The sequence below is a fragment of the Salvia splendens genome, chromosome 5 (genome assembly GCF_004379255.2).
Source record: "Salvia splendens isolate huo1 chromosome 5, SspV2, whole genome shotgun sequence".
NCBI lineage: Eukaryota > Viridiplantae > Streptophyta > Magnoliopsida > Lamiales > Lamiaceae > Salvia > Salvia splendens.
The window spans coordinates 5,033,744-5,055,459 of NC_056036.1; the positions used below are offsets into that span (position 1 = coordinate 5,033,744).

The 21,716-nt window shown below is 36.6% G+C and overlaps 2 protein-coding genes and 1 pseudogene across 4 annotated transcripts; 2 read left to right on the top strand and 1 right to left on the bottom strand.

Annotated features, from left to right (window-relative positions):
- Positions 1-3,078: 3,078 nt before the first annotated feature.
- LOC121803005 lies at positions 3,079-8,404 on the bottom strand (annotated as a pseudogene).
- A 3,082-nt stretch (positions 8,405-11,486) lies between these two features.
- On the top strand, positions 11,487-12,235 carry LOC121803318 (MYB-like transcription factor ETC3). Its single transcript, XM_042203000.1, has 3 exons — positions 11,487-11,682; positions 11,754-11,841; positions 11,977-12,235. The coding sequence occupies exons 1-3, from the start codon at positions 11,637-11,639 to the stop codon at positions 12,116-12,118; spliced, it is 276 nt and encodes a 91-aa protein (XP_042058934.1). The 5' UTR covers positions 11,487-11,636; the 3' UTR covers positions 12,119-12,235.
- Positions 12,236-17,147: 4,912 nt separating this feature from the next.
- Positions 17,148-20,227, top strand: LOC121802183 (uncharacterized protein At5g43822-like). Of its 3 annotated transcripts, none has more exons than XM_042201776.1 (7): positions 17,148-17,323; positions 17,741-17,903; positions 17,977-18,095; positions 18,443-18,622; positions 19,086-19,142; positions 19,631-19,698; positions 19,846-20,227. In XM_042201776.1, exons 2-7 carry the CDS (start codon positions 17,772-17,774, stop codon positions 19,887-19,889), a joined length of 600 nt encoding a protein of 199 aa, XP_042057710.1. In that variant the 5' UTR covers positions 17,148-17,323; positions 17,741-17,771; the 3' UTR covers positions 19,890-20,227. The 3 variants fall into 3 exon arrangements, 2 of the variants coding, with proteins under 2 accessions (XP_042057710.1, XP_042057711.1); XM_042201777.1 differs by having other exon boundaries at positions 17,749-17,903; XR_006050748.1 differs by lacking the exon at positions 19,846-20,227 and having other exon boundaries at positions 19,086-19,255; positions 19,631-19,694.
- The last annotated feature ends 1,489 nt before the right edge of the window (positions 20,228-21,716 follow it).

The following is a 21,716-nucleotide window of genomic DNA, read 5'->3' on the forward strand; positions in this document are numbered from 1 at the left end:
CTCTCTCTCTGCATAACTGAGCACGCTGAAGCTCTTGCTGTTGCTTTTTTCTTAAAATGCCCCAAACAATTCAGGTTTCGTTTCTCTTTCTAACTTGCTTGCATAAAAGTAGAGGAAAAGGGGAAGGTTACACTCTCATCATCTCAAATCATAGTTCTCCATCTCTGTATGTAGAGACATTCTGCACGAAGGGTACACTCTCATCAGGCTCTATTGGCATCCATGCTTCATCAAGATATCCCGCCCTTGCAACAACATGCATAGTATTGAATGACGCCACTGTCGAGGAATCTCCACCCTTCATCAACCACGCCAGAACCAGAGCCATCTGGATGGAGTTTCTTCGCTTCCTGCATTCTTCGGACCCATGGGGATATGACGAAAATCCCATTACCATGGAGTTCCAGAAGCTAATGTTAACTCTTTCCAAAATGAAAATAAAAAACAGGACTGTATTTCATAGATGAAGGCAGTACTTAATGAACAAATAACTACTCTCTCTCCTTGCCCCAGAATAAAAATATCATTTTTTTTATGTGAAGTTATATTCTCAGCATCCATATTCTACCAATTGTATCTATTTACATTCCAATAACTTATTTCACTTGAATTTCACTAAATTATTCTATACATAACACACTCAGCCAGATTTTTTAAACCCGTGGCAAAACCAGTTGGAACTTCTACTCGGAGATGGAGGGAGTATAAAACAAATGGGACGTGCCCGTTTTAGGGATGCTACACAAAATCTTCAAAAGCTACGAAATTCCAAATTCCAGCTTCTAATTAACCTTTCTGTATAACAGGAAAATCAAGGAAAAAAAAAGAATCAACAGAGACTAGGCAGGCTACTTCTTTCTCACTTCACTTCAGACATTCTCCATTCTTGATCATCCACGAATCCTGCATTCGGTCCAACATTTTGTGCTTGTTTGTCTTCTTCCACAAGAACGGCGACGTTTCCTGCAAACAACAGTCAGTTCTTAAAAGACAGTTGTTCAAACATCCATCAGAAAAGCAGGCATGCACACAACACACACACACAGAGATGAGAGCTAAAACTTCATCTCCTAGGCTGCAGAGAACCACAGCAAGATTCTGTTGTCTCCAACCCTGAGGGTCCTGGGCATAATTTGATTATGACTGCGCCAGAAACCCTCGAGGGAGAGAGACAACAAAAGCTCCAGTGGTGCGAACAATTGAAAAACCCCACGAGCAAAGCTGCAAAGCCACGGATTGTTACTTCTCCCCCAATTGCCCCCTGGCCATCTTCCATCACTAACATTCTCTTAGAATTTAAGAAACTAAGCATGCAAAGGGCCAGAAGCCCTTGAGGGAGAATAGCAATCATAGCTTTGGAATGTTATATCTTATGCAATGGAAGTGAAGTAAGCTATGGATGAGGGTATAAGCATTATACAACGATGGAGAAGCCTATTTATAGCCGCAAGGTCGAGATAAATTGCTAGGGCTCGAAAAAGAAACTGTGGTGGGGCCTCAATATCTTAGGCACTAGACATGAATGGTCGAAACAGATTCGTCTGATTCATGATATTGTTCCTAATCTGAGCAGGAGAAAAGATATGGCCCTCAGACACAGAAGTCAACCCTCAAAAGCCAAGAATGAAGCATCTCAGGCATCTATCTCAATTATTTATCACGTTCGATTCCTTTCGACCCTTTGATCTTGCATGAGTGGATGGATACATTCAAAATAATTTGCTTTTACCTACATATTATATGTGTCTAGAGCTCAAAGATGTGTGAGAAACTTCAGATGTGCCGCGTCTCATACTTTTGCCTGCTGTTGAAAGCAACAGATATGTTAAACTATGCAGCACTAAAATCTGAAATCTTATCAAATCGAGATCAAATAATAGTGTGATAAATATAAAGATAAGCTGTTTTGGTTGCTAAATCTGTGTTCTGTCGAATAATACGTGGAATACCTCGTCTGCATGGCACTCCCTTTCACTTAGAAAAAAACTCTTCCTGAAACAAACATGACCAACACTGTTAGCAGTGGAAAAAGAAAAACAAAAGATAAAGTAGGTTATTTCCTTTCCATAGTATTCTCCCTTTTCCAAAATCTTGAGGTCCCCGCACTTTCACAAACAAAAAGGTTACAGTGCTCCTTACAGATATAAGTAACACGGGAAACACATGGTATTGAGGAAACAGTTCATATATAATCCATAGAAGTATGTTTGATATCAATTCAACAAGAAGAACGAATATACAGTGCCAAAATAAGCTTGCTCATCAGTTTATAATTTATGATTTCCGTACAACGAAGCAGCCAATAGAAAAGCAAGATAATTTGGGAAATTAAAAGACTGATAATCCGTGTTAGGCACTAACAAAAAACCATGTTATCAAATTCTGAGGTCCCCCAATTTAAAATTAACTAATAGTCTAAACAAATAGATAGCACTTTTTTCCAAAGGTATGTGCATTATTGGTGCCAGATGTAGCTAATAATCATATAAACATTTTACTCCATATCTTATTCTGAATGGATGTTATTGTCTACTTTTGAAAATAAAGTATATAAAGTTGAGCAACAGAACAAGCCATTAAGCTAGCCAACGCAGGATAATCTGTCTTTTTTTACAAGATCGTATCCATTTTGTGCGGAGCAAATAGAAAAACCAACAGCAATGTACATGACAGCAATAATCAGCCAGATAAGATGACTCATTGAGATCAAAGCTAAGGTAGAGCATCAGACACTGTAGGTTTAACTCTAGAGGAATCTATGTTTGTTAGCATGGTCATCTTGAGTTAGCATGAAATCTTGCAGAAACTTCCATATCAAGTATCAATCATCTACCAGGAAAATAGCTTGCCCTTTCAAATGTCAACTAAAGCATTTGTCGAACCATATCCTCAATCAATGAAATTCCACTAACAAGATACACTTTCTGATTCTTTTAACAAAAGTGCAAACCATATATCTGCGTTGTACGACTTTGGCCCATTATAGCATATGGAGAATAATGAGGTGGACATTTACTTTAGAATAAGAATAGTTATATGAACAATGCACTGGTTTGAGCAAGTAGGTAAACTGATAAATTTCAAGATCATATGATTATGTGCACTAAAAAATAAGATGCATTTTCACATGGATAAGAAGTTATACATAATACATTGCATAAAAAAACTAATTGGAAGGGATATATAACGAGATCAAAACAAGCAGTAACCGTGTTTTAATTTCTCATATTCTTGAGCAGTACTGGAATGCCTGATGAATATTGATCCTTCTAAAAGATAATGAGTCCTCAACAGCAAATTTTAACAAGGCGATTGTTTGATATAGCACCTTGAGTTAGGCCTCTTGATATGTGGAAATAATAACATCATATTTACTGGCGTTCTCTTGGTGTTCCATCTGGTAAAACAGGAGCAAGAACTTTATCATCACTCTTCTCCTTGGTGCCATTAAGTGTACCAGTTGGTATACTCCTTTCTATTCTAGGCAATGGCTCGTCTTCTCCATCATTGAAGTCTGGAGGCACGTCATCATCATCATCACTCTTCATCTGATATGTCTTCTTGCCATGTTCCTTCATCTCCACCTGAGGCGGTCCTTGGGAGCATTTCTCTTGGGGAATCTTGGAACATTAACAAGTGCGCGAAGCTTCTCCTTGATAAGCAGCATCTTGGCCTTTTCTATCTATACAGAATCCCCCTTGAGAGATATGTAGAACATATCAACATGCCTCTTAGCTGTTGGGAGAATCTAAATTCCTCCCGGAAATGGGTTAAATGATCCACAAGTGTTCTCTTGTCAAGATCTCATGAACAACACCACAAACATGTTTTTCCTTTCCTGGGCTACCAGACCTCAAATCAGAATAAGGCAAAATGCAAGCCATAACTGTATTGAACCTAGGCACCCGATCAATAAACAAATCTCTCTCTTCCACCTCTCTCAATCTATTCTCCTCTTGTGCAAGCTCTACTTCAGACACTGCAAGATCAGTATCCTAATGAGCAGGCCCTCGTCCCGTTGCTGAAACAAATAGTATCCCTAAACTCCAATGGAAGCCCCAAATCACTCTTCAATTGAGCAATCTTCTCCAGCAGAATCCGCTTATCAATCGACATCACCAACAATTTCCATCTTCATCTCCTCGAGGTAAAGTATCTCAGCCTCGGGAGTCAACCTGAAACCAAGTGAATAAACACCTTCTTCAGCAACGCCATAAAACGCCTATTTTCTGCAGCCCTAACCTAATTTGTGCGATATTCATTAAATTGTGGCCCAAAAATGGAGTCTTGCTCAAATTTCCGCAGCCAGTTGATAAACAGAAATTCGCATAGGATTTACATTTCTGATGCGGGGGTGAAGAACAGGACAGAAAAAATGGAATAGAACAGGCTGATGGCGGCAACTTGTGCAAGGTAATCAAGAATTTAGGCTCCATAATCAATTTAAAACAATCAAATAAGGCACTGTAATTTACTGTATATCAATAGAGCGCAAGTTTTCACGTCAATTAATGAAACATTTCCACAATATTAAAATACATTAAAATTATCCAAATTACTATTACAAATTATAAAAAAAATTACATAATTAAACTCCTAAAAATAAAAAAGTACATAATTAAACTCCTAAAAAATAAAAATTACATAATTAAAATCCTAAAAATAAAAATTACATAATTATTGGCTAAAAATACCCCGTGGAAGACTATTCATCCGGCTCTACCCCCAATATTCTTTAGATCGTGCCAATCTCCGCATCTTCGGAGATAGACAAAAACGCTTTAAATAATTGATCCATCTCCCCCGGAGTGTACGGGGTGCGGACACCACGAGTAGGATCAGGAGGAGTTTAAGAGTCGCCGCTCCCTCCCGCTCTAGGTACGGGTGGTTCGGGTGCCCACCCGTATTGCCCCTTGAGGGCATCTTGGTTGTCCACCGGGTAAGGCCGATAGCCACCCGGAGCTTGCGAACTTTGGGTTTGAGGAGAGGCCGAAAATTCCGTTTCCGGACTAGGAAATGGTTGCGAGCAGAACTATTCGTGGTTCCAACCGCGGGAGTCGGAGGGGCGATCGCCGGAGTCGGACATTTTTGTTGTTGTAAGAGTGAAAGAAAGATTGAGAATTGTAAGAATGGAAATGAGAAAATTTAGATGAGAATTGTGTAGTGTGATGTGAATTTTTTTGTGTGGAAGTGGGGGTATTTATAGATAAAATGTGAATTTTTGAGGAAAAAAATTGAAAAATAAATTAAAAGTGGGGAGAAAACGGATATAATTTTTTGGAAAGTGGGAAAATATTTTTTTCATTTTTAATCAGATTTTTTAATTAAAATCCGATTTTTTTTAAAAAAAAATTGCCAACGGTATTGCCGTTGGCCAATCAGAGGAGGACACGTCAGCTGCTCGCTGGCACGGATGTGCTCGATGCATCGAGCAGCGCCGTGCCAGCGGCGAGAGCGCAGCGACGGACAGCGGGTGTCGTGCCGCTGGCACGGACGGACGGATGCCGTCCTTCAACAGCTGCGGATGCTCTTAGAGTTATCCATTTTATCTTCTGCTTGTCGATTATTGGACAAAGATGATCTAAGTTTGGTTTGGTTTTGTTTGGTGATGTTTGCTTCATTGGTGCAAATAAATGACTAGTACTACAGAATATTCCACCTTTGTTTAATATTTATACAAAAAGTTTGAAGTTTAGGTCACTCGCAACGCGTTACGTGGGTGGCCCGTATTTCGTTCCTCCTTGACGGAATGGTGGCAGGACGCGTTGCAGCGTCTCGTCCCGTCACCGTCCCGCCGGATGGCCCGTCCCTCCGAGACCCGTTGTGAGACGTCTCGCCACGCGCTCCCGCGACGTGGCGAGCTTCCAGGCCATGCGTGACACCCATTCACCGGCCCGCGAGTGGGATTAGTCACGCTGACGCAGTAAATCATTTTTTTTAAATTCGAATTAAAAAAAATTAAAAATTGGCAAACGGTAATATTACCGTTTTATAGCATTTTTCCTTTTTATTTTTATTTCTTATTTTTTTTACTCTATAAATACTCCTAATTCATCCTCATCCGCGAGTGGGATTCGTCACACTGACGCAGTAAATCATTTTTTTTAAAATTCGAATTAAAAAAATTAAAAATTGGCAAACGGTAATATTACCGTTTTATAGCCGTTTTCCTTTTTATTTTTTATTTTTTTGCTCTATAAATACTCCTAATTCATCATCATTTCACACACAACTACACATCTATTCTTCCCAAATCATCTTCATTTCCCTTAGTTAAGAGATGAAGTAAAAAAGTACAGTGGGGCCCGCGAATAGTAATTTAAAGGACGGTTAGTGACAGCGTTGTGGATGGACTTATACTCCCTCGTCCCATTAAATATGCAACATTTAGGAATCGGCACGTGTTTTTATATAGTGTTGTTTTGTGAGTTAATGAAGAGAGAGTAAAGTAAGAGAGATGAAAAAGTAGAGATAGAGTTGTTTCCATTTTAGAAAACGTTTCATTTTTAATGGGACAAACTAAAAAGGAAAACTTTTCATTTCACAGAGGGAGTATAAATCTTAAAAAAAATCATTTGTGTTTCAATTTAGTACATTCCGTTATATGTGTTTGGATGTTATTAACTTTTTACTTATGTGACGCACAAACCATTAAATAATGATGAAACTTTTTGTACCAATATGAAACAATCATAAAACTCTTTGTACCAACGTGAAACAACAATGAAATATTTTGTACTTCACATAGATAAAAAAGTTAACACCGTTTAATTTTATATAAAAGAATGTACTAAATTGTAACACAAGTAAAACTTTTTGTAGTATGATTTATGTAAGCTTGAAACTTTTTGTATAAATATGAAACATAGGTGGAACATTTTACATAAGTTATGTATTTACCTGTATAAATATCAAACTTTAATCAATGCTTATATACATGGTCTAGTGAAATTCGATTTTATTGGAAAGAATCAATTTTTATCAAATAGGATTGATTGATTAATTGTATCATGGTTCAATTTGCAAGATTATATTATTATCGGAATTAAATTTTATTTTGTTTATGAAATTGAATTTCATAGCTCAATCCTAAGTAGATCATTATTTCCTCTGTCTGTGAATATGAGTTCCGTTTTTTATTTTAGTCCGTACGTGAATAGGAGTCTCGGTTCATAATTACTAAATGGTAAAGAGACCCACATTTCACGAACTCATTCCACTCACATATTATTTTAAACTAATACTATATACAAATGAGACTCTTATTCCACTAACTTTCTTCCACCCACTTTTCTTAACATTTCTTAAAGCTCGTGCAACAAAGAAATAAGACTCCTATTCATCGACGGAGGGAGTATGTGATCATTAGTCTCAGTCATTCTCTCTAACTAAAATAATCTTACAACTCTGACTACATCTCATTATTATTTTCTCTAATAAACCAAACCGTCAAATGTAAAGACTTAATTAATTCTATATAAATCTCCACAAAATTCGAATTAGTAGATCCATTAACCCCCTCAAACATTTAGTAGTACTACTATATAACTAGTTCACTACCTTTCTAATTACTTAGGTCATGCGTTTGAACGTAGTTTATCTTACTACTAAGTTCACTTTCGCTAAATCACTGTATTTTTGGTAGTATATCAATTATCATTCATTCATATACTATGATATATCTCGTGTGTATAATTCTATTCAACCCTATGTCAGATTCATTCCAATCTTGAGGTAACAACTATGTCTTCGAGATAGTTAGATAGGTGGTTTGAACCCAAAATCTCTTCTAACAAGTAACATCTAAGTTTTACAATTTGAATAAATTTTACTACTCTCCCGTCCCACAAGAATATGCACTCTTTTCTTTTTAATCTGTCCCACAAGAATATATACGTTATAAATTTGGACATTCTTTTCTCTCCAATAAGGTGAGACTCATTCTCTACTAATAATATTTTAATTATTTTACTAATTTTGTATTAAAATCTATGCCCAATTAAAAATACATATTCTTATGAGATGGAAAGAGTATTATTTAGAGTTAAGTTTATAAGAGCATCCACAATGGATGCCCGATCGCCCGAGATCAGGCTTGGGCATCGTCGGGCATCCATTGCAAATGCCCGAGCCCGAGCCGCGCGACCGAAAGTTCGGTCGTCCCGATCTCGCGCCCGATCCATCGGGCATCCATTGCAGCCTCGCGTCCGAGTCCGATCTGTGCATTTTTGGGCTATTTTTCTTTTTTTAAAAAAATTCTTTAAACCCTAATTACACCACTATAAATACCCAATCCTAAATTCACTTTTCACGTTCCAACACTCTCTACTCTACTCACTTTATCTTCTCTTTTCTCATTTTCACACTTTCAAGATTGGATCCGAGTCAATTCCCAAACCTCCATGGTGTCGACGACGATATGCCGATGTTTGGCGGCGGAGGCGGCGGTGGCGCCCGGTGGCCCGGCCACGAAGACTACCGGGTCGAGACACCGGGATCTGTAGAGTCCACTTACGTTTCGAACTCGGAGTTCGATCTGTTCTTCAACACCGATGCGTATCGGGTTGAGGACATGGAGCTTAGTTGTGAGCAACCTCCTGCACCTGAGCCACCGAGGAAGAAGAAGAAGATGGCACGGAAGGAAAATGCGCCATCCGTCCCAGTCCCACTCCCATCCAACGCGCCCAACGAAGAGTACGCAACAGGGCGTACTGACTACGAGTTGGAGGAGTACGTGAAGGTGGCTCAGTGTTAGGTCGATATATCGGAGGATTCGATATGTGCCAACAACCAGACTTCGTCCAGGATGTGGGATCGCATTGAGGCCAGATACAACGAGGTGAAACCGATTTGGGCTTACAAGCGGTCCAAGGTTCAGCTGCGCAAGTGTTGGGATCGGATCAAGCTCCACGTCAACAACTTCTGCTATATCTACAACAGGACATGGACGCAAGGGGCAGCGGTGAGACCTTGGAGGATGTCCTCAAGAAGTCGATGTCCGAGTACCATAAGCAGTTCGGGTAGTTCAAGATGGACAATGTTTGGCTGATCTTGAAGGACAAGGCGAAGTTCAACGGAGGGATACCGGTTGGATCCTCGGCTGCGAAGCGGACGAAGAACACCGCCACTGGCGGTTACACGAGCAACGACCCATCTCCTGTAGATCTGAACGCTGAGCCGGAAGGGAGTTCCGGCACGCCTACGTCTACTTTTAGACGGCCCATTGGCACCAAGGCTGCCAAAGCCCAGGCCAAAGGGAAGGCGAAGGCGACCGCATCTGGATCCTCCCCCCCCCAGTTTGCGCCTCCTCCGTCTGCTCAGCTCATGGCCTCAACGATCGAGGAGTTCAGAGGTTTTCGCGAGGTGGTTGAGTATAGGTTTATACTTGACGCCTAAAATAGCCTTCATCAGGAAACCGATCCGGAAAAACGGCATATGACTGAAAAGATGATCAAGAATTTGAGCCAAAAGTTAAATTTAGATGACTAGTTAGGTTTTTTTTTAATTTAGTAATTTAGTTTAATGTAGTTTTTTTAAGCTAAGTATGATGTAGTTTTTTTAATTAAGTAATGTAGTTTTTTTTGCATTTGTGGTGTTTAATATAATATATTTTAATATTTTAATAATTAAAAATAATAATATTTAAATTGAAATGAAAAATGGATAAACACTAGGGTACCACTACAGCTCCACCGTTACAAAAAAGAAGAAACATGCTGATGCTGATGCTGATGTGGTAATGATTGTGGCTCTTAATAGAGCATCACATCGTGATGCTCTAATAGCAAGAAGTAGTGACGAGCAGATATCCAAAACAACAATAACTGCACACAATCCAACAATATTCTAGACTCACCCTAGTAGCCGCATCACAACAACAAATTCAGACCAAAAAAAAACAGTACATATGTATATCTCCAGATCAGTGGTACATTTAATTGTTTTATTACAAGCTCGTACAATTTGGTTTTTAATTTTATAAAGTCCTGACTATAAATCAAATCAATGATCATATTCATATCTAAATATTTAAATAAAATAGATGATAAGTAGTAATTGCGTGGATCTGAAATAACATGACGAGTATAAAATTTATAATAAGTCTTATCTCTGTTTTTAATTGCAAGCACAAATCCAAAAATGACTGGTTGAAAGAAGATATGTTCAACGTCTATTTCCTCATCTATATCAATATTAATATGACAGAAAATGGGCCCTATTAATCTCTATTATAAATAGATAAACCTTCCAAAATTATACTGCATATTATTATCGGGAACGACCCCACATTCAGACCTTTGGGCCTATGATCACTTTGATAACATTTAAGTACAGTACATTATTGTAATTTTATATTTCATGATTAATGTTTAACAATATAATATTTGAGAATTTGAAATTTTAACTTATGTGTAGTAAAAACTAAACATTACTATTTTTTAGAATTTGACATTGCCCAAATTTCAATAGCTAATAATTCGGTTCGAACTCTAGCATAGTCCAAATTTCGTTACCTAACAACTAAATTCACTTAAGTCTGATGTAAAATTTAAAAATATATCTGGAAAGAATGATAATTGTTGTTATAAAACTTTACTTTTTCCTTTTGTCAGTGGAAGTTGAATTTTTATCTCACATATTATTAGAATTGTATTGTCGAGATATTTTTATTTTTACATTGAATTTCACATCTGAAAAAGTAAGTCATTGATAAATAAAATTTGGACTAAAAATTTAAATTATAAAATATTAATAGAAACTTTACCAAATACTCCCTCCGTCTCAGTTTAAGAGCCACATTTTATCATTTAAGTCCGTCCCAGTTTAAAAGTCACATTTAGAATCTACCATATTTGGACATAAAATTTAACCTCATTATTCATCAAATTTACACTCAAATACCATTACTTTCATAAAAATAAAACAAAACAAAATCATAAGCATACAAAAAGTCAAAAGGGTCACACTATCCACTACCTTACTTCAATTATTATTCACTCCAACAACCACTCTATCACTTCAATTATTACGCATTCCAACAATTTCTTAAAACACGTGTCATAACTAAATCTTACTTTTAAACTGAGACAGAGGGAGTAAGTAGTCTAGTATTTACTTCACGAATCACAACCTTGTTATCCATCCGTCCCCTAAAAATAGAATTTCTTTATTTTTTGGTCCATCCCCAATAAATAAAAACTTTGTATTTAAGAAAATTTATTTCAGACGGGACCATTTTTCATTAAAACACTTTTCTCATTATCTTTATCATACTTTCTTAATTTTACATCAAAATTCGAGTTGTTTCAGAAAAAACGACACGTAAGTAGTAGGACACATCAAGAATCCTATGTTATAACAATTGTCCAAAAAAACTTGAATATGAATGAGGTAATATTTATTAAAATGCTCCAAATAAATAAATAAAATTTCATGTCACCACATATTTTGGTTGGTCGCAACAGCAACTCCCTTTCTACCCCCAATCTCACCAAATTAACTACTTTTTCTCTTTCTTATAAAAATATAGAATAATAATATTGTTATTTTACAATGATATTTTTTGGTTTTCTATATATATCAGTTGACTTCCAAAGCATGTAGCATAAATTACTTGTACTATTCAATTTATTCATATGGATAAGTGTGGCACTCATCAGAAGCATCCCACAACTCAAAATGGTTCTCTCTCTTTTTTCTTTCTTTTTATTCTTTAATTCTTTCTGTCTCTAAATCTTGGTTTGTTGATGCAGAGGCAAGCAGTGTTGAGTGGGAATTGATAAAGATGACAGAACAAGAAGAAGATATGATATGCAGAATGCACAAGCTAGTGGGAGACAAGTAAGAAGTACTCCTAGCTACTAATTATTTATATCATATAGTATTAATTACTCCATATTTTTAAAAGATGTTGTTTTTCTATATATGATTATGAATGTGATCAACTTATAATTATGATGGTATTTTGTTAATTAGGTGGGATTTAATAGCAGGAAGAGTTCCAGGAAGAAGTGCAAGAGAGATTGAAAGATTTTGGTTGATGAGAATTAATGGTGTTGGAAAAAACAAAGAAGACAAAATTATTGATCGGGCCCCACCGCTACACATATTCGACTAAGAATTACTAAATGTTTTAGATGTAGCTATATTCTATTTATAGTACTATTTGCTATTGTATTACTCGGTAAACGTAGTGTATTGTGTTACATTTAATCGATTTCACATTGTATCGCTAGTTGGTTGTCTAAAAGTCTAAAATAGTGTTTGTATGCTATTGTTGTTTATAATTGTGTACGATACAATCACTTGATTAATAGAGCTGACCCTAATAATTCTGAGGCCCTAGATGGGGAAAAAAAAGAGACAATAATATCTATATTATTTTGATAGAAATATTAAGATAGTAGTTGTTTTATAAATTTGGGAGACCACAAATTTAAGAGTTATGTGCAAAGCCTATATTTGCATTTTGCAATATGTAAGGCCCGGCCCTGTTAGATGTATTCTAGTGATTTAATTGTTGAGTTCGTGAGTATAGTTTTTCAAATCCAATTTTATTGATATTTTGATGATATGCGAGTACATTAGATATTTGGGGTAACTGCTCCTAAAGTAATTAACTTTCACCTTTTTTCTGGTTTTTCCCATTAACTTTGAAAGTATCGTGTAATGTCATGAACTTAACCTCGTGTTGCCGTTTTCCCATATCGGGTTCTCGGGCAATTAGGTTGCTTACGTGGCATATTTTTATCTGATGTGGTTGCTTAGTGGACGTTAAATTGCTTAGTGGGCGATGAGTTGGTGAGGCGATTAAAATTCCACACTTAATCGTTTTTCACTCCAAAATCAACACTCCCAAATTATCCCCCCAAATTGGAACCCTAAATCGACATTCCAAAACTCTTCCCAAATCGACACTCCCATCAACACTCTATAGCACGACGCTCTAGCCCACCAGTTCAACTATGAGGACGGCGACAAAGGTTGCGACGGTGACCACGGCGATGAAGACGAGCTGCTAGGGTTTCCTTTCCAGAAGCGACGAGCTGCTAGGGTTTCCTCTCCTGAAGCGACGAGCTGCGCGATGTCAGTGAACCCGTAAGTGTGACAACCAATCTTCTTTGTTGATTAATTTGATTATATCGTTCCCCATGTTCCCCACATTTGTTGTTGTTTAATCTTTTTGGAGAAATGGTAAATGGTCATGATGTAGTATAGTTATGTTGGCTTTAGTTAGTCATATTTTGTCCCCAATTGCATCGTCGTTTGCTTTAAATTTGATTAAGATTTATTTTTGAATCTATAAGGAAGCCATTTGACAATTTTTTTCATCATGGGGAGCAGTTTATTCCCGATGGGAAGTTTGAGAGAAATGAAGGTGGATCACTTGCAGCAGTAGGTGGTGATTTTGATCTTGATAGGTTTGGTTATTTTGATTTGGTGGATGAATTGAACAAGTTAGGGTTTCAAAGGTGGAAGAGGCTTACCTTTCAGAAGCCATGGTCAATAGAACAAATAGACATAAAAGGTGATGTTGAGGTGATGGAAATGATATCTCGTTTAAAGGAAGTCAGAACTCACATGTGCAAAGTGTATGTTGTTGATGGGCAAAAGGGTAAGCAGGACAAATCTGTGGGAACTAGTGTGGTAGAGAGTTTGCGTGGTGAAGGTAGTAAGAAGCAGAATATTATTCACTCTGTGAAGAAGTCTAAGGTTGAGTCTGTGGTGAAGAGTAACATACATTCTATCACAAAGAGAAAGAAGGAAACAACTGTGAAAAATGGGAAGAATAAAGTTGTTGAAGATACTATTGAAAAGATACTTAAGAAGAATGTTGAAAAGAGTGTATAGAAGAGTTTGTTCCAATCTAGAGAAGAGTTAGTTGTTGATTGTACAAGTGCATGTGGGAGGCAGGATGAGAGAGCCTCTAGAAGTGCATCTAGGAGCATGACTGAAAGAGTCTCTAGAAGTACATCTAGGAGCATGACTGAAAGAGGCTCTGGAAGTTCATCTGTGAGCATGACTGAGAGAGGCTCTAGAAGTTCATCTAAGAGCATGAATGAGAAAAGTGCATCTGTGAGTAAGATTGGGACATAATGTGTGTTAGAAGGGGCAGGTCAGGGACTAGGTGCTGGAGCTTGTGAGGTAGTAGGTGATGAAGCTTGGGAGGGATTTGATGACAGTGATGAAGATGGAAGTTATATACCATCTTGTGAAGAGGAGGAAACAGATGATGAGATGGATGCTGAGGAGTTAGTTTCTGAAGATGAAGAATACACACAAGGCAGGAGGAAACTGAAACAGAAAGAGGTGTTTGTTATGACTGATGACATGTTTCTGGGGTTGGTTGATGGAGGTAAGAACAGCGACTATGTATCAGACTATGAAAATTCTGAAGAAGATGCCATATACTCAGACTCAACTGATTTTGAAGATGAAGCTAGAAGAATTAGGGACAGATATGCTAAGGTAATGTATGATCCCAGGTGTGATCACAAGCTGATGAAATTATCTGTGGGCATGGGCTTTGTTGATGGTTATCAAGCTAGAGATGCAATCACAGATAATGCAGTTGAAAATGGATGGCAGATTCATTTCAAGAGAGCAAACAAGAAACAATTTGAAGCAGCTTGTCAAAAGCCTTGCGAATGGTGGTGTTCAGGTAGTTTGGTTTCTAAAAATGGTGTTGTGGTAATAAAAAAATTGATTGATGTTCACACTTGTCCTATAGCTATGAAGAATAAGATTGTGACATCTAGTTGGATTGCTAGGAAATATTTACATGCCTTTAGGCTTAATCCATCTATGAGTTGCAAAGATTTGGGTAGAGACTTAATGCAACAATATGCTTTTGATGCAACAAAGTGGATGTTGTATCATGCTAAGAGGAAGACCATTGATTTGTTGGTTGGCACTGTGGAAGAGCATTATGCAAAGTTAAGGAGCTACACATTGGAGTTGTGTAGATCTGACAAAGAGGGCAGGTTTGAAGTGCATGTGGATGTGGGTGCTGTGTTTAAAACAATGTATATTGGATTCAGTGGATTAAAAAGGGGTTTCATGGAGGGATGTAAGAGAGTCATTGGGTTAGATGGTGCTTTCCTGAAGACCTACTTAGGAGGGATCCTACTGTCAGCAGTAGGGACAGATGGTAATAATCAGATGTACCCTATAGCATGGGCTGTGGTTGAAGTTGAAAATGAGGTCTGTTGGAGTTGGTTCATTAAAATTCTGGCTGAGGAGTTGAACTTGGAAGAAGGATTGGGGATTACAATCATAAGTGACCAGCAAAAGGTATATTGTGAATTCTGGACATGCATGTAGTGTATTGTACTGTACTAATCGACATATAACAATGTACATTTTTTTTTTAATTTTTTAATGCAGGGGCTTGAGAATGCAGTGAAAGAGCTTATTCCAATGGTTGAGCATAGAAATTGTGCCAGACATATTTATGCAAATTGGAAGAAAACTCACAAAGGCCCAGCATTGAAGCAGCTTTTCTGGAAGCTAGTTAGAAGTACATACATGGAGGAGTATGATGGTGCATGTGAAGAGTTAGAGAAAGAAGATGGGCAGACTTATGCTGATCTGATGGACAAGAACCCCAACAGATTCTGTAAGGCCTTTCTCACTCCACTTCAACGCTCTGATGCAATTCTAAACAATGTATGTGAATGTTTCAACGCATAAATTCTTGAGGCAAGGAGTAAACACATTATACACATGCTTGGGGATATTAGAACTGCACTGATGGAGAGGTTGTATAGGAAGAATGTAGACATTGAGAGTGCTGAGAAGAGTTCAAGCATATGTCCAAAAGTGAGGAAGAAAATTGATAGTATGATTTATGAGAGTAGAAACTGCACAACTATTCCTTCAGTAGGTGGGATATTTGAAGTTAGACACTTCCAGGACATGTTTGTTGTTACTCCTTCCTTGAGGTAATGCGGTTGTAGGAAATGGGAGTTAACTGGAATCCCTTGTGTGCATGGATGTGTTGTTATTAACTTCCTAAAGCATGATATGTGGATGACTATGTTCATGAGTACTTTTCAGTGAGTAAGTACAAGTTAGCTTATGGTTATGGGCTGCCAGCTTTGAATGGAGAGAAACTATGGCCGTCTGCAGAAGGCTATCCTGTTGTTCTACCACCTGTTAGAAAGATGTCGGGTATGCCTAAGAAGGTGAGAGGGAGGGATCCATTACACCCCAACAGTCTTATGAAAATATGTGCGATGACTTGTCAGAATTGCTTGCAAGAAGGCCACAACTCTAGGAGTTGCAAAAATGATACTGTTGAATTGCCACCTAAACCACAGGTAAGCAACTATCAATACTATACATATTTGGTATTTAGTTTGATATCTAAGTCTTGTGAAATAACTACTCAACTTTCAGGCCAAAATTGGGAGACCTCGTAAGGTGCCACTACAATCCACGACACCAACTGGCACCACTGTTGTTCCAGGGAGAGGCAGAGGTCGAGGTGGAAGAAGAGGGAGAGGTCGTCGTGGAGGTCGTGGTCGAGGTAACACTGAGGGAACTGGAGTTGTTCTTACACAAGAAAGTCACACCGGCTTTTGAGAATATGACTACTATTGTCGTTTGGAATTGAAACTTGTAACAATTGTGTCATTTGACTGATTTAATTTGTGTATTGTGTATGGATTTCAAACAATCGTACTATTGTCAATCATTTGTATCTATCTATCCAATATATGCATGAATTTTCATTTTTAATCAATCTCGTAAAATGCTATAAACTATAGACTTTATAATAATATTTATCATTATAATTATTGTTAATATTAATTTACGGTTGATTTAGTTTGTTTTTGCAAATTAGAGCTAACACTGCCGCTGCCACTCTTCGCCTGTAATATTTGCGCCGACCGCCTAAAAATTTAGCAATTATTCCTTACTAGTGATAAACGACCTATTTTATTTTCTTTACACTAATTTGGTGTTATGATTTAAAAAAAATAAGACACGATATCAATATATTGGGTCTAAACTAACTAATATATTTAATACTTAATAAAAGTATATAATGACACATTTGATAAGAATAGAAATTCGAGTATTAAAATTTAGTTGGGCATACGAGTGTTATAATTTGGGCCTGAAATAATTTGAGGAAATAAGCAGAGAGAGAAAGCCCAAATTGAAAAAGGTTTGGATAACTCTGCATCGTTCACGCCGGAGTTCTCCAACGCCAGCCGGCCACGCCTCTGTCTCTCCCCCTATTCAGCCCCCCTTCTGCATCCTCCATGAAGAAATATTGAAAAGCTTGAAGCTCCACACCTATTACGAAAAATTGGTAAGAATTTTTTATATATATTATTCCTCTTGTATCCTAACATTGAATTGAAAGATTAAAATAGTAAAAAAGTTGTTCTTGAACTGGGGCCGATAATTTTATGACTTGAATTGGGGTTAATTCACAGTAATTGGCTTTATGTAATGCTCAAACCATTTGTTTTGAATTTATTACTTGAATTGGGGGTATTTCATAGTAGTAATTTGGATTGGGTATTATGAGCTCGGATTGGGATTCATTACTAAGAGTTCGAATTGTGTCTTCTCCAAAAATTTATGAGTCGTGACTATAAATATCATGATTGTAAATTCATGCAATGCCGAAGAAGTCAGTCTTTTGCCCAACACATCAACTTTTTTCCCGCCTAAGTGGCAACTGTGTAATCCCAAAACTTTTCTTTTACTAATATATTGTTAGATTGGAAGGAAACGAGTTTGAGCTGGGAAGGATGGAGTCAATAGTGAAAAAATATCAGAGACAATTCCGGAAAATTAAGGATGAAACTAGCCGATGGGAAGAGCTTCAGTCTCGACTTATTTCCCAATTTTCTAATGCATCTTCCATCATCCAGAGGCTTCAGGTACCATTCTCTTCAGTTCATGTATTTAATTGTTCGATTTCTGGAGATGTTTATTGATTAATTGATATTTTAGGCGATCCAAAATTTGCAAAACTATGAAATTTTGAGATGTTTTGAGGGCATAGAAGGTGTTGTGCTGGCAAAGCAGATGGATTCCTTTCAAACTATCCTCCTCTCCATCAACAACACTATGTAGTGCCATCTATTTATTTTGTTACTGATTTCTGTTTTATTTTCTTAGTAAGCTGTTTTTGCATGTGTGTGTTTTAATTATTATTATTATTATTATTATTATTATTATTATTATTATTATTATTATTATTATTATCTATTATGTGTATTGTTATGTATATTGAAAGAAATATATGAAGGAATTTGTTTGCAGATGCTTCTTGATTATAATAACTTACACATAGGTTCAGCTGTTGTGTTGCATTTTGTAATTTTTGATTAGCATTGCATTTTCCTTGATAAGTGGAGTGAGGAAGTTGGTTAATATTGCAAGGAATGTTGGGCCTAAAGGGTAAATTTTTGTTTAGGAAAGAATTTGGTGGGATTGTTTCTTCCCTTGAGAAGGTGGTTCGTGATAGCAAGCAGCTTGCGAAAGTGGGGTCTGCCCAGATGACTGCAAAACAACTGAAGCAACAGATTGGAGTAAAACCAACTCTTGCAGATTGCATAGAAGGACTTAGACTTCTTGAAGAAATGCATCGATCAGAGTAAGGATATCACAACTCTATATACCGCTTATGTTGTTTTATTCGTTTACCTTTTTTCCCAAAAAGTTGAACACTAATCAAGCCTTGATCATACATGGACCTATTTCTTATGCTTTGAAATTTGAATTTAAGTTAGTTGTAAATTCCTATTGTAGTTGAAGTTGTAGATTGTTCTTATAATTATTTCCAGTATGAGACATCTTGTGGGCTATTAATAGTTAGCTTCAGTATTGTAGACGTACGGCTGGTGCTCTAAAATTGACATAATTGCCGTTTAGACTAGTAGTAGTTTTACATGCTATCTCGTACAATCTTTAAGGAATTATACTTAAAGGTAGGCTCTGTTTTTTCTCATGATCCATAGTCTTATGTTTAGGCAATGCATTAACCAATTACTCTCCGTGAAAAGAAAATTTTCTCTGAACCAATTACTCTTCATGATGGGTTTTTTTTTTGTTATCAGGTACCTTCTTAAATTATCTCTGGTATCTGCGCTCCCCGCCCTTGCACTGAAACCCAGGTTAATGCTTGCCTAAATACCATCTAGCGAGAACCTATGCCTCCTTCCATGGCCTTCTGGAAAGATGGTATAGTAGTGTCTTTAGTTTGGAGTATGTCATGGTAAACAATCAAGTATGCTTTTTTTTTAATACCCGGTCCTATCAATTATGACTATGTTGGTTCAGACAAGCTAGAAACTTGATTTATACAAATGAAGAATGAACTTAAATCAAACCTCTAATCTTTGATATCATGCTTTGTTGTTGACTCTCTCTGTGACTTTTACTCCTTGTACGATTTAGTAAGTGTAATTCCTTGTTCAAACAAGTTGACTTGAAGTTTGCATCCGGTCTTTAGTCTTTAACTTTGCTGCTTTTTATTGATCGTTTTAGTCTAAGAATGATACGTGTTCTTTGTTCATGTCTTGTGTTTGCTTTCATTATTTTCTCTTTAAAAATTTGCGCTCTTTCTGTTCTGATGAGTCCATTGGTGGGTTTATCTTTTCAGTGCAAGTGCTGACTTAGGGGCACTTCAACAGCTTTTGGTAGATCAACCTAATATCCCCCGAGACGAAGGTAACTGAACTTTCTAGAAGACGCATTTGTAAATTCTTAAAATCAGAATTTTCATTGCAGGATTAGTATGGGTTCAAATGTTCATAAGCTTAACTAATATTGTAGAGTTTGATATTCAATCACCAGTATTTGCTTTCGCTCGTGCAGTGCAATATGTTTATGACATTATATTTGCTGAAGAAATTTCATGAAGTACTCTATCTGGTAATGTCGAACTCAAGAAGGAAAGTTTGAGGGCCTTGAGCATTCACAATTGACGGAAATGGTGAAAGAAGCGTTATTGAATGCTCCACAAGGAAGGCAAATATCGCCAAACCCCGGATCTTGTGACTTGTGATTTCATATCATCGCCCACGGTTCTTAATATCATAAAATGAGTTCCAATGTTTGATTTTTCTTAATTGGATTTGGATTTTCTTATACAAAGTTGGAAACTTTTCTTCCCATCTAGTTTGGAGATTTTCAAGTTGTAAATGTAGTGGAAGAACGTAAAATATTTGAAATTTGATTTCTTACAAAATTTGCATATGTAATTGGTGATCCAAAGTTGTCAGCTTGAGTTTTGTTTTGGAACTGGAACTGGAACCGTCCCTTGTAAAAACATGGTTTCGGTTTGAAACAGTCGACTACGGATATGGAATGAAAAGGCGAAAATCGTTGGTCACAGTTGCGGATTCGTGTTCTGGTTCTCTTGGAACACATAAATAGGGTCAATAAATGGAAAGAAATTTGAACACACGAGCAATTGCAAATTTAGAGAGTAATGGTGTAATTGCAATTGTAGCAAATAAAATGTGCTGAATCCAACATTTGATTTTTGGTCCAACTTGATTTAGTTTGAAAATTAATATAGCATACTCATCCTTATCTCTACTAATAAGTATGGTTATTTTTATTTAATTTGTAGACTATTTATTGCATACGAGTGGAATATTCTTGATGTCACAATCGAATAGTCAATAATGATATCAAATTTGTCACATAGAAAAAAAGAGGCAATTGTACGATCAGTAAGTAGTAGTACCATGTCTTACAATTATTATTGGACCTAGTCATATATCGTAGCCAAAAATTGTACGCGTTTTATTTATAATGATTACTGCTTTTGATAATACCGTCATTTTCTGAAAATCACATTACATACATTTTGATTTTCAAACTAATGACTTACTTTATTTATTTATTTATTTTTATACTGAAAACCCTTTTTCCGTAGAATTGTCATTCTTGGGTTTGTTTGATTTCGTCGCCACCATAAGGTTTTGAGATATTGGTTTGTTAATTGATATACTACTATAATAATCATAAATTGGTATGCCATCCAATTCAGTAAAATCACAGGTATACACGTTAAGTTAAATTCACGTTATATTCAATCAAGACATTAAGCTATCTTCTTTTCCATTGAAAAATTCGCATGGACTAGTAGAAATGTGCAATGCACGTAAAAATATTCGATTCAATTAATAAATATAAATATAAAAATCTTTTAATAGACTATATTCCCTTCGTCGACTAAAAGAATATCGCTTTGAGTTCATCGAAGATTTTAATAAACTATAGTATTTTTTTGTGTAGAAATGATCTTATCTTCGGTGGAGTGGATGAATTACTGTGAGCTAGGAAGCAGTACTAATTTTTTGATAAAAAGCACCCTCATCCCAGAATAGGAGTCCAAAGTTTATTTCACATCAATTTTAAGAAATGTATAGAATAATGGAGGAAAAATTTTGTGGAGGGGATTTTAGTGATAGGTTCTATAGGAAATAGATGATCCTATTTTGAACAAATATAGAATGTTCTTCTATATTTTATTTTCTAAAATAAATATTTATGTTATGCTACAAGTATAAGTTTCAAAAAAACCGAATGAGATTGTGACCCCTTAGATTTCCGCGCCGAAGTTCTAGCACAAGAGAGTCCACAAGAGAGTCGAAGTACATACTTTATTCGACACAAACTCTATTTTTTGGAAGATCCGCTATGATAATGAGAGATATTTATGCATATATGCGCAA